Source organism: Podarcis gaigeae (assembly GCF_964106915.1).
Source record: "Podarcis gaigeae genome assembly, chromosome: 1".
In the NCBI taxonomy this organism is placed as follows: domain Eukaryota; kingdom Metazoa; phylum Chordata; class Lepidosauria; order Squamata; family Lacertidae; genus Podarcis; species Podarcis gaigeae.
Genome location: NC_139678.1, coordinates 106,909,948 through 106,922,561, shown reverse-complemented (window position 1 = coordinate 106,922,561; position 12,614 = coordinate 106,909,948). Strand labels below are relative to the sequence as shown.

Sequence of the window (12,614 nt, the reverse complement as noted above, 5' to 3'; positions counted from 1 at the left end):
ATACAAAAATGTGCAACCACTGCATAGAGCTTGTAGGACGAGCCGGGGAGAGACAGTGAGATAGACAGATATGGACACAGACATAATTCCAAACCATAGGAAGCTTCTTTATAATGAGTCAGATCACTGGTCCATCCATCTCAATATTGACCAATAGCATCTCTCAAGGAGATTTTCCAGCCATAAATTCTGGGAAGTGAACCAGAAACACACTACATTCAAAGCACGTGTTATACCACTGAACTATGGCCTCTCTCCCTGGTTTGGCACTACAGGAACAAGCTTTGGGTTCATCTACTAAGATTCACTGCCTCCCTTTTTGTCAGAAAACTGCAGTTGGCCTGCTTTGCATGTGTTGGCAAACAATGGCCAGCAAGCCATGAGGAAAGACATCACAGTGCACAAAGGGATGGAGGGAGTGCACAAGTCATATGTTTATCCACATACTGCCCAAGCCTTGTTTTGTCATTACGACTGGACTGGGCTGGAGGCTTTGTCATTGTGACCTAATAAGAAAGCAAAACATGTGCAAGTCAATATTACACAGTTATCTCTTTTTTTGTCTTTTACACAGGATGGAATCGACAGAAAAATGTGAAGCAGTAATTGCTCATTTTAATGGGAAATTTATTAAAACACCCCCAGGAGTTTCAGGTAGGTCTAAGTATTCTTCTGAAAATTTTACAATCTAATGATTCCTGTAACTAGATTATGCAAGCTGCACCTGCATAACACCACCTCTAAAAGGAGCGTGAACAGCACTACAATATCCCCGTTACATACTGTCTGGAGCCCTGAAGAAGGACACTCTGTGCTGTTCAGGCCCTTGGGGGGGTCGAGGAAGAAATTTCAGGAATGCAGAAACATCTCTTCTTTCTTACCTTTCCCTTGAGTCCTTCCCCTGTGGGCTAGTGGGCTTCTAGACCCAATACAAATTCACACACCTTTACTTGACCATCCAAGTCATCATTGCCGGAATGCTTTCATGAGGACACATGCAACTTGTGAACTGAGCAAGTGGGCATAGCTGGTAGTATTTCTGTGATCACAGCAGCATTTTCTTTACATTATAGAGGTTTGCATATAATAGGAGAAGCTCTGAGAATACTGTAACTCTGACAAGGGAAGGTAGCTCTCTGAATTTGTATTACACAGCTCCAGTCTGCTGCTGAGTATGGGCAGAGAGATTAAGGGTGCTGTTGACTCCAGTCAGTGGCGTAGCGTGGGGGGTGCAGGGGGGACCGGCCGCACCGGGCGCAACATCTGGGGGTTAGGGTCAGGGGGCGCAAATCCACGGGTTAGGGGTTGCAAATTACTTGCCGTGCCCCGGGTGCTGACAACCCACGCTACGCCACTGACTCCAGTGATCCAACTACTGTGTTTGTAGTCAAGCATTATCCCATTTTCTGGAAAACCATGTGAGTCTGGACACTGAAGACCCTGAATATAGGCCATTGCTACTCTGAGTATTGTAGCATTCTGCTGCTTTACAAGGATTGCTCTGAAGCTTCGGGCACAGGTCCTCCCAACAGCTGTAAATAGTTCTAGATAAGGTGTGCAGGGAGGGGAACAAATAAGGCTTCTATTTTTAATTAGTCCCCTTTTTCCTGTGGCTTTGCAAGCTTGTTCAATAGCGCTGAAGGTGAATGAACCTCGATGAGAAAACCTGATACCCAAATACCAAATGAAGATGATAATTTTAGATCCCCCTCTTCCTGTCTAAATTAACTTGCGCCTTTCTGGTGCAAAAAAATTAGCAAGTAAACAAAAAAGGTCCATGAGGTGTTCTCCTAATGCAGCTTAATTTATTCATTTGCTGCTGTGAGACTCCCAACCCATCTTATGATGGAAAGCTGTCAGCTCATGATAATTGATTGCACTTCTTATTATGGGCTCTTTTGAAGCCAAGAGTTGACACCCTTTTACTATCAGCCTCTGCCAGGGAGTAGCAGATTATTGCTAGATAGGACTAAATTAATATGACCAGAAAGACAGAAGACAATAACAGAGTGAGAGAGGAAATTTACTATACAATAAATAGTGCTTTTCTTTGACTTTCTGGGGATAGTAAAATTGTGTCCTATAAGAAAGAATAGACATAGTAGCATGCATGGCAGAATTCATGTGAAGAAAGAAATCAAAGGTAGGGTATTCACATTTATTTATTTTTCTTACATTTATATCCTGTCTTTGTTTCATCATGGAGCCCAAGGCTGCATACATGTGATTCCCTGGTGCTTGTTCATCCAGGCAGTGGCCATCCTCAGACCGGCTGAACTTCAGCAAGGTCGTGACCTCATGTACCTTCAGACTATATATCCCATGTTTTTTTTCTCTCCCTCTCCCCCTCCCCTCTGATGTGGGTGGTAGCCACACATTCTTCAAAATGGTGTTTCAATGTAGAATTTCCCAGGATGCCCCCAGTGCAAAAAAAGAGAAAGATAATATACTTCCTTTTCCCATGTTACTCCAAACACCTGTTGTTTGGGTAACTGGGCTGACTTAGCAACCAGCCACTTTTGAGCAGCCTGACTCTGACCAGCAGACAGTGGTACCTCAGGTTACATACGCTTCAGGTCACATACGCTTCAGGTTACAGACTCCACTAATCCAGAAATAGTGCTTCAGGTTAAGAACTTTGCTTCAGGATGAGAACAGAAATTGTGCTCCGGCAGCGTGGCAGCAGCAGGAGGCCCCATTAGCTAAAGTGGTGCTTCAGGTTAAGAACAGTTTCAGGTTAAGAACGGACCTCCGGAACGAATTAAGTACTTAACCCGAGGTACCACTGTAGACAGTTTGATGGGACAAGGTAAATTAACCTTTGCTGTGCCATACTCCTACCATTACTAAGAAACTCTCAGTTCTCATGTTACAGGAACTAACCTTTAACAGACTCTGCTGCCTTTAGAGGCCATTTGGGTGGAGCTATACAAATAGCAGCAGACTTAGTGACAAATCTGGGTTGAGGTTAGTATCACCATTCGGAGGGACATGGCTAATGCTTCAAAGCACTGAAGGTACCGAGGGTTGAACCTGGGACTTCCCTGCAGGCAAAGCAAATGCTCTACCACTGAACTATAGCACTTTCCCAGATGTTATAGAACTTGCAGCATAATTTTGAATGGTTGGTTATTTGTGGTTGACTTAGCTCTTGCAGGTGATCCCACATGGAGGCCTACGGGATCTCCCCTGACCACCACATAATGTATGCTACCCAGCATGAACATCTTCTCAGAGCAGGTCGTCAAAGCCATTTCCCACTACACCACATTCCTTTCCTCATAATTACATGTGCCTTCAGCTGACCTTGTTATGTTACTGGAGTCCTATGTGTGTCTTCAGTCATCTGTCTGATTTGACCTTCACTTTGTTTCTTGGCTTTGTGAGAGAGGCAGGCATTGCTTCACTTCCAAGTTCAGGAGACGCACCATTAGCAAAGCTCTTCCCAGGTAAAGGGCAAGGAATAATCTGCAGCATGAGAATGTTTGCAACGCCAAGAAACTAGGGTAAATTGGCAAATTTCAGTTGGATGGGGGAAATGTCGTAATGGACGGAGAATCCAGAAGATGGCAATGGAATAGGTGTGGGAGGAGGAGGAACATCTGTTTAAGAAAAGCATGCTGTCATAGCGCAGCTTAGCTAAAATAACGAGAGTTTGGAACTGAAAATGGAATAGCTAAATAGTTTTATAAGAAAGGAGGTCGGGCCTCCTGGATTGTGTGAAGCAGGTCAGGAAATTCTTGTGCAAACAGACTCAAGGAGACTAGACCAGCTGGTAAAAAAATACACGCATACTTAGTTTTAGTAGGTTTTTTTGTAAATTTGTATGTGGAAACACTACGTTAAAACTTCAGAGCGCACAAACAGATTGACTCTGAAGATTACACTTCCTGCCATAGTCTTAGGCACAGCCTGTGGTAGCTACAAGGTAACATTAAAGCAGCCTTCCACTACCTGATGCTCTCCGGATGTTTTGGATTACATCCTGTTTCCTTCAGAGGCCAACCAGATGCCTAAGGGAAGTCTGCAAGCATTGGAGCCCAACGGCTCTCTCCTGCTATTCTTCCCCCATCAGTCATCACTCACTCACCATCATCCATGTATATGTGGAGCTAGGATATTTTTGCCTCAATCTTTTCCCTCCAACTTGACTAGCAGCCATTGCATTATCCTTCATTAGCTCATGGTAGCAAATTCCATAAGTTTTAACTGTGTGCTGTGTGAAGAAGCGCTTCATTTTTTCCATCTTGAATATCCCAACAGTCATCTTCATTAGATGACTCAGGGGCCTAATACTGTATGAGTGGGAGAAAAACGTAGCTCGTACCTGCTTTCTCCATAGCGTACATGATTTTTTAAATGCCTGTATCATTTCCCACTTTACTCCCTCCCCTGCCTCTTCCAAAAAAGATATTGTAACTTTTCCTCATAGTGGGACTAGCCCAGTTGCAGCCATTTTGGTTTTCCGTTTTCTGCACTTTTTCCAGCTCTACAGTATCCTTTCTGATCCAAATTGTACACCGTATTTCAGGTGAAGTTATACCATAGATTTGAATAAAGGCATTACAATAGTGCCAAATTTTATTTTTCGATGCCTTTCAAATGATCCCTAACATAGAATTAGCATTTTTCATAACTGCCACACTGGTTTGACATTTTCATTGAACAATTAATTCATCACAATCAATGTTAGAAACGTGATTAACAAATATAATAAATAAGAACAACCTCATCCCTGTCCTGATCATTCACCACCATCCCATACCCCCATCAATGTGGGGTTAGTAAATTTTTTGCTTCAGTGCTCACCTTCTTGCACTTACCTATCTTGAATCGCATTTGCCATTTTAATGCCCATTCACTCAGTTTAGACATTCACTTTTGGAACCGCTTGCAATCCCTTTTTTTGCACTCTCTTTCTGGTTTTAACCACCCTGAATAATTCTGTGCCATATGCAGACTTGTCTGCCTCACTTCTTATGTGGATCATTTATTAACAAGTGTGGAGGCACTGCTCCTACTACAGGTCCTTGCGGGGAAATTCCTTCCACTGTGAGAAAAGTCAATCCATAAAGGGCTTGTCCTCTTACCCTGTGATTGCTAATTTTACTCAGGCACATTTAGTGGGGAACATCATCAAATATTTGTTTGAAAGCCCAAGTATACATTGCTGATTCAAACAGCACATAAGAATGTGAGTTACCATTTTAAGTGCAACTCACAATGCTGTCAAAACCACACCTTGGAACATTCAAGCTGATTGTTTGATTCTGTGCCACCCATCCATGATCTGAGTTTTGTTTTTAATCCTTCTGACATACACAATTCTAACATGGGTTGTATATTTCGTAAAGCAGCACATTTCTGTAGGCATCTTTGTCTGTCTAGGATATTACCTAACTGTAGATTTGTGAGGAACGAAATTATTAGCAAAAAGTGTGAGAAGCCATGACTATAACAGCATTTCCACTCAGTGATTAGGGATAACAAGGAAAAAGAGAGAAGGACTCTATTTCAGCCAGATGCAGGTGGTGCATTTAGGTAATGGGGTATGACTGAGACAAGCATTGCCACTCCTGAAATTGTCCTGTGTTAAACTTCAAAAATAGAACAAGAACTATAATGAAGAACATGAGCGCTTGACTTGGACATGGAAATTCTTCAGCCTGGGTTTCATGTCTGTAAAATCGGAATAATACTTGCATGGGTTACCTGCATATGTTATCAGATTATGTAAAAGCCACCACTAGCTCATCATGCAATATGATACTTGTATAGAACAAGACAGAAAACGCTGAAAGTCACCTTTCTGGCTTGCGCAGTGGAAATTGTTTAAAAAGCACTCAAACTTGAAAGAGTTAAAAAAGCACTCAACCCTTTTGCAGCATCTTTGTATCTATGCCCTTAACCATTAGTTGCATGGTTGTCAAAAGTAATTTACTCTCTCAGAGAACCCTTTTCTGTAGAAATCTGTGGTACTGGAACAATATGTAAGTAAAGGGATGCTGTTGAAACACTCAAAGGGTGTTTTCATTTAACGAAAGGACCAGACATGGAAACCATAGAAATGAATTCAAGTGGCTTCTGCTCATAACTTGCCACTTTTTCTTTTGAATGCAGAGCTCAGAGTTAGCCTTCCAAGATTCTGCTGGCTTCGGAAGCATGCCAGAACATATATTGTGTGTCCTGAGAGCAATTTATAGTGTCCTCATTTAAAAATGTATATAAGTAATCCAACCAGAGCACCTACGTAAATAATGTTCAGTGAATACCTGTATCTAACTAGTTTCTTTCATGTGTTGCATAAAGTAGCACAATAAACATGTAGCTTTTTTATGGCCATTTGGTGCCAATCCTAGGTCTTCCCACACAGGTTTAAATGTCATTTAAGTCATTTAAGTGACTGACCTCAGCCCTAAAGCTGTTTGTTTGGAAGTAAACCCCATTGGTTTCATTAGGGCCATTGCACACATGCATCTCAATCACTTAAGTGCATGAGTGAATAAGCCAAAGTAGACTTAATACCATAGGCAAAGAAAACTACTTTTGTCTCAGATACAGTATTTTTGGATGAAGTTGAGTTGGACTAGCTGTTAGCAATGAAGTGACAGAGCACGTAGGTGTGACTTCGTATATAGCACATCTGTAACCAGAAACGTATAATGAGAGGAGAATTCTCTGTAAACCAGGGGTTGGCAAACTACGTCTCTGGGCCAGATCAGGCCCACCCGGCCATTTAAGAACCCACCACCCGCCACAAAGCCGAGACTCTCGGCAATCGCAGCAGGAGGAAGAGGCCAAGCAGTGGTGGCTCTGGCACTCAAACGCCGTGCCTGGTTTACCTCAGTGGCTTTTGCTTGCTCACTTACCCCGATATCATTAATATTGTTATTAGTATTTGTATTGTTTTGTGCCCCCAGAAGCTGAGTGCGCATGGGGAGTTAGTTGGTGGAAGGACAAAAATCCTCTTTCCTCTCTTTCTCTCTGCTTTCCCACCAGCCTTTCCCCTCTTGTTCTCCCTCTAAGTCAGGCCATTGGGGAAATAGTAGTAGTAGTAATAATAATAATCTTCTTCCCATCGCCATCGCCGCCGCCGCCCTAGTGCTCCTGTGGGCCAGAGACCAGAGTGGATGAGCTCACTCTGCCTACCCACCTCACAAAAAGTGGTGGCGGCAGCAGCTCTTTCTCTAGGCGGGGAGGAAGCCTGTTTCATGCCACCGCTGCCAACCCTTCGGCAAATGAGGCAGGCGACAAACCGGGAAGGTGGCTAGGGCTGGGGGGGGGACTACTTGCCCCCCTTGCCTCTTCTTCCAGCTCCACCCCCCCCCCTGGTGCTGCTTCCCCAGAGCTGCCATCTCTCCTTCGCCTCGGCTGTTCTCTGCATATTGAACTTGCTTCCCTTTTCTCTGTGGGGCGATTGTGGGTCTGTGTGTGGGTCTGTGTGTGTGTATGTTTTGGGGGGTGGCGGGAGGATGAGCAGCATGGTAGTGGGTGAGCTTGTCTGTTGAGGAGCCTTCCCCACCCTGCTTTAATGCACACTATTTTATTTTATTACACCTGCCCTTCCCCCACCCCATTCTTCCCAGTGTGCATAGGAATTCATTCATTATTATTTTTTTCAGCCCCCCACAAGGTCCAAGGGACAGTAGACCGGCCCCCTGCTGAAAAAGTTTCCTGACCCCTAGTGTAAATCATTTGTCAGATTATTTTTTTGATCATAACATCAAAACAGATTCCACACTGCAGACCCTTCCTTCAGTCTACAGCTCATTGTGCTCTGATGCATCTGTGGAGCTCCTAAAGAAATCAGGCTTTCCAAATTACATCAATTAATGCAGCAGCTCTATGTATCCATCCTTTTTCAGCTATGGCCCTTTGTTGAAATAATGAAGAAATGTCACATGTAGGTGTGTTGGAGTGCTTGTATCTACTAAAACATAGCAAATCTTTGCAATCAGGATGTTTGGGAATGCATGAAAACACTGGGCACTAAGCATGTATCTGAATGTTATGGCTTCCAAGCAAAATAATTTGGGGGAAACCTACTATGTAACATCTTTTCACAAGTGACAACTTTTGAAATGCACTTTATTTTTATATCACAAAGGTTATTATGTAGACTATTCCTAAATGGTTTGTTTTGTTGTTGTTTTAGCTCCTGCAGAACCTTTGTTGTGCAAGTTTGCAGATGGAGGACAAAAAAAGAGACAGAATCAGAACAAATATATACAGAATGGAAGAGCATGGCACCGAGAAGGCGAGGTGAGACTTGTAAGTCCTCCTCTCAACCTTTAGTTAGTGTGTGTGTGTGTGTGTGTGTGTGTCTATGGATGTGCATTAAAAAAATAATAGTCACAAAGAGATGTGCTGCCTTGGTGTCCTCCTGCATTGTTCAATGGAATATTACAATCCTTCATTCCGCTTCGTTGCTTGACATATTTAAATGCACTGTTTAAAATATTGGGCCATATTCAACCAACCTATTGTGTTAGCGGAAACCAGTGCTAGGGTTCCCATGAGTGCAATGGGAATTCCCGCCAGCAGTACTTCTCCCCCTACACACCCTCCCTGAATCTGTTCTTGAGGAACTGGAAAACTACCAGAACAGTGCACTATAGGAAGGGAGGGGAGATAATTCCATGAGCACACACATTTCTATCTCCTTAGTCCTATGTTGAGTACAACCCATTGTAATTATATGAATGCAACCCATTGTAAATATTTTATATGAATGTATTTTCTTTTGCTGTGTGTGTGTGTGTGTGTGTGTGTGTGTGTGTGTGTTTAAGGCTGACTTTTCTTAAATAATACATAGTAGCTCACAAACACTAGCAAAGTCAGTAGATAAATAGTTAACTATCTATAACCAAATCAGCATGATATAATTAATCAGGGGAAATCCAGGGAAGCAGAAAATCATCTGCTTTAGAAAAGCAAGATTCACTGACCCAATAGTCTTTATTTTTAAAACCAGCTTTTAACCTGGTGTCTGAAGGCAAATAACACTGGAGCCAGTTGGGCGACCCAATAAAATGGCTGCAAATACTGCCCCACTGCTAGTACATCACTCTAGAACAGCCTTTCTCAACCTGTGGGTCCCCCAATGTTGTTGAACTACAACTCCCATCACCCCTACCTAGCAAGGCTAGAGCTCAGGGATGATGGGAGTTGTAGTCCAACAACATCTGGGGACCCACAGGTTGACAACCACTGCTCTAGAACTTACTGCACATAATTTAACATCTCAGCTGTGTTCCTGCACACTGTTTTACATGCATGTAAGCTGGGCCTTTTAGAGTTTTCATCAAGGCACATCTTACCAACAGCTTCTCAAAAGAGATGGTACTTTCTTTATTTAAGGTATTTATAAGCCGCTTAATTACAAAAGTTTCTTAGTGGTGCACATAAAAATAATAAAAAATTATACAGTGGATACACACATGGGTCCAATGGTACTTTGGTGTATAATTGCAGAGTGGCCATTGCAACGTAATAGAAGCAAAACTCTCCTGGTGTTGTAGGGAATGAGGAAGCCCTTGTGTATTCAGAAGCTCCATGTCCTTGCAAGAAGCTTCTGGATTGGGTCCATAATCTTTTAATGCATAAGGGAGATCCAAAACAGGTTACTTACTGCATATCACTTGTGCCAACAAAATTTCACAAAACATAAGGCAGTACTGGCAACTTTGACTATTTCAGACAGATGGGCTAGTGCTAATGTTTTGGTTTGGAGTGGTAGCCAATTTTTTCATTGAGTATATGTTTTATCCCTTTCCTAAAGGCTGGAATGACACTTACGTATGATCCAACTACAGCTGCTTTACAAAATGGGTATGTACAATCAGACAATAAATATAAGTTATTCCATGGTACCCTTTTAAAGGTATTAATAAAGGTGTTTGTGCTTTTAGATTTTATCATTCGCCATACAGTATTGCAACAAACAGAATGATCACTCAGACGTCGATCACGCCATATATTGCTTCTCCAGTTTCTGCATACCAGGTCTGTATTTCAAGATGGAAGGATAAGCTATTAAAATACTTGGTAGGAATTTGTGTAGAGCTCACATGAAGGCTTTGTGGAATGCAATACCTTACCATTTTTGTCATTCTATGTATAAAACAGCCGGAGACAGAAAGGGAAACACAAGAAACTTGCTTTTGAAGTATTGGTTTCCTGTAGAACAGAAATCAGTGTGTGGAGTATGATGAAATAGAAGCTTGTCTGCTTAATTTTACTGCTAAGGCAGATGTCATTATCTTTTTTTCAGTGAGGAGATGAGTAATGGCAAGACAAGCTTCTGTGAAAGAGAGCTTGCTTACCACTTTCAAACATATCCTGCAAGTGCACAGTAAGCTCCCCCCAAAACCTGGTTCAGGCCAGCAGTTTTAAATACACACTGCCTGGAGGTGCAGGGACACTCTGAAGAGCTAAAGCGAAAGACCTCAGCCAGTCTCAATGGGGAGAGATGGATGGTTGCAAGGAAGCAAATGTCCTGCTGTTTGCTTTCCTTTGACTCAGCTCAGTACCCCACACATAGAGGATTTGGCAATGAAGGGGGAGAGAGAGCTTGTGTTCATTCCCTGATACCAAGACAAGTTGCTACAGTGGCTCAGAGTCGATGAGGGTGGTGAGCAAGCTCCCCTTCTAGCCCCAAACTCTTCACAGGCGGTTTCTGTGGAGGTCTGACCCTACATCCCATGTGTTCTCAGGACACTTTACCAGCCTCCCCAGGATTTATAGGCCGCTAGATTAGGAGAAATAGGTGGGAAGTGGTAAGGGGAATCCTGCTACTCCATTTACTCTAAACCTCTCTTGAGTCCCTTTGTGAGTCTCTTTGTCTTTCTCTTTCTAAAGACACTGAGCATGGGAAAGAGGCATGGTTTGGGAAGTGGGTTGAACTGCTGTGGGTGAAGGTTGTCCATGCACACTTCCCCTCATGCTTCCAGGAAATATTTCTGGTAGCAAAGGTCAAAGTTGTGTGTGTTAACACTTGGCCCATTAGAAGAGGAAACTGTTCTGGTTTCAGGGAAGAGAGCTTTGTTCAGCCAACACAAGATCCTGCGGCTCTCCTCAGGGTTAGGATAGGCTGAATGCTGGGCTGGTCACAAAGAGGACGGTAAACCCCCCTGCCCTCACTGGAGCTTCCATACAGAGAAGGGACTCTGGGGACATCTGCATCACATCTCATTTGGGTATGTTAGCCACTTCCCCAGAATTCTCCTGCCTGCAAGATCCCAAAAGCAACAGAATAGGAGGGCTCAAGAGAACATGCAGTGAAAAGTCATGGGTGAGATCAAAGAACAGAGCCTCTGCCTCTCCACTTCTCCACTAACCTTCCCAGAGCTAGGTACAGGAGGGAGTGGTAGAAGGATGCATCACAACTCTCCTCTTACTTCAGGTCCTCAGTTTGATTTTTTTTTAAAAGGCAAATTTTACTTACACTTGGTTTTCCAGTCAGTCTCTAAACCTACCAAACTGCCAACTCAGTATGTTGTTCTAATTCTAATCAGTACTTATTGGAAAAGGAAAGCAGCATTTAAACACTCTTGTTTAGTTATCCAAATGAAGAAGGATCTATGGCTGCAGTTGTATGTTGTGGAATAGCTTCTTCTCCATTACCCCGCCTCCCAATTTCCAGCTGTTCCTTATCAGACCTAAGGAACAATTTCCCCTAGTTTCTTGAATCTCTACTTTTCCCAACTAGCTGTTACTTTTGCGGAAGATTTCCCCCTCCCTTCAAAAATAAAAGCAGAATAGCTGCTGAGCATATTTATGAGAATCTTCTGCAGTTAACCTGCCATCGCAGTTGGGCATTCTACCAGGGCTCAAGCCATCTCTGATAATGCAAATCTCAGTCAGTTGGAGAGAGAGGAAACAGATGTTACCACTTAGCAGAACCACTCCCTCTCCATGCTCTCTGAGAAAAGCACACAGAGAAGATCACATCCTGTACTCTGGCTGTCTTTGTGATGTCGGAATAGGATTGTCAGTGTTCGGCTTGCTGCATGCTGAGTAAACGTGAATATTGAACTGATCATACTTTTCATTCCAGTTCTTCCTAAGAGTGAACTTGAGGAACTGGAGATTTCTCTCTTTACTCTCTGTGCCATACTACCACCATCTCAGATCCTCAGAGCTTCTGTTGAAATTGTCTGTGCATAATATTTTTTTTTGGGGGGGGGGGTGCACTTAATAAAAGAAAGGAGAAGGCTGTGATTTAATTCAGGCTTTTCCCATTCTTGTGCTTCAAAAAGGGTTATTGCAATTCTTAGCACTTGTAGGCAGTAATGAAGGCCAGAACAATGAGTTAAGATGAAAGCATGATGCTTTGAAATGTGTGTAATATATACATTAAAGTTGTGAATATTGTTTTCTTAACAAAACAAAACCTTTTCATTATCTACAGAGCCCTTCATGGATGCAGCCTCAACCATATATAATGCAGCATCCTGTAAGTTTGCATACTTTCACCTATGTCAGCTTAGGATCAATATTCTTATTTGTTCCTCATTTTCATTAGTTATTTCTTTCTCTGGTGGGCGCTATTTCTTAATGCCCACACTAAATAATATCCAACTGGTATGGCTTTCTGCAGCCCAATAATAGAT

General features: G+C 42.7%; 1 protein-coding gene across 4 annotated transcripts in view; it reads left to right on the top strand.

The window, feature by feature from the left end:
• RBMS1 (RNA binding motif single stranded interacting protein 1) overlaps positions 1-12,614 on the top strand; it is a 118,334-nt gene that overhangs the window by 96,772 nt on the left and 8,948 nt on the right. For 2 of the 4 annotated variants that reach the window (XM_083711126.1, XM_083711125.1), the window contains exons 6-10: positions 575-654; positions 8,156-8,262; positions 9,782-9,831; positions 9,912-10,005; positions 12,413-12,457. In XM_083711126.1, coding sequence (XP_083567252.1) covers positions 575-654; positions 8,156-8,262; positions 9,782-9,831; positions 9,912-10,005; positions 12,413-12,457 — 376 coding nt within the window. Of the gene's footprint in view, positions 1-574; positions 655-8,155; positions 8,272-9,781; positions 9,832-9,911; positions 10,006-12,412; positions 12,458-12,614 lie in introns of all 4 variants that reach the window. The other 2 variants (XM_083711127.1, XM_083711124.1) reach the window with 1 other exon arrangement.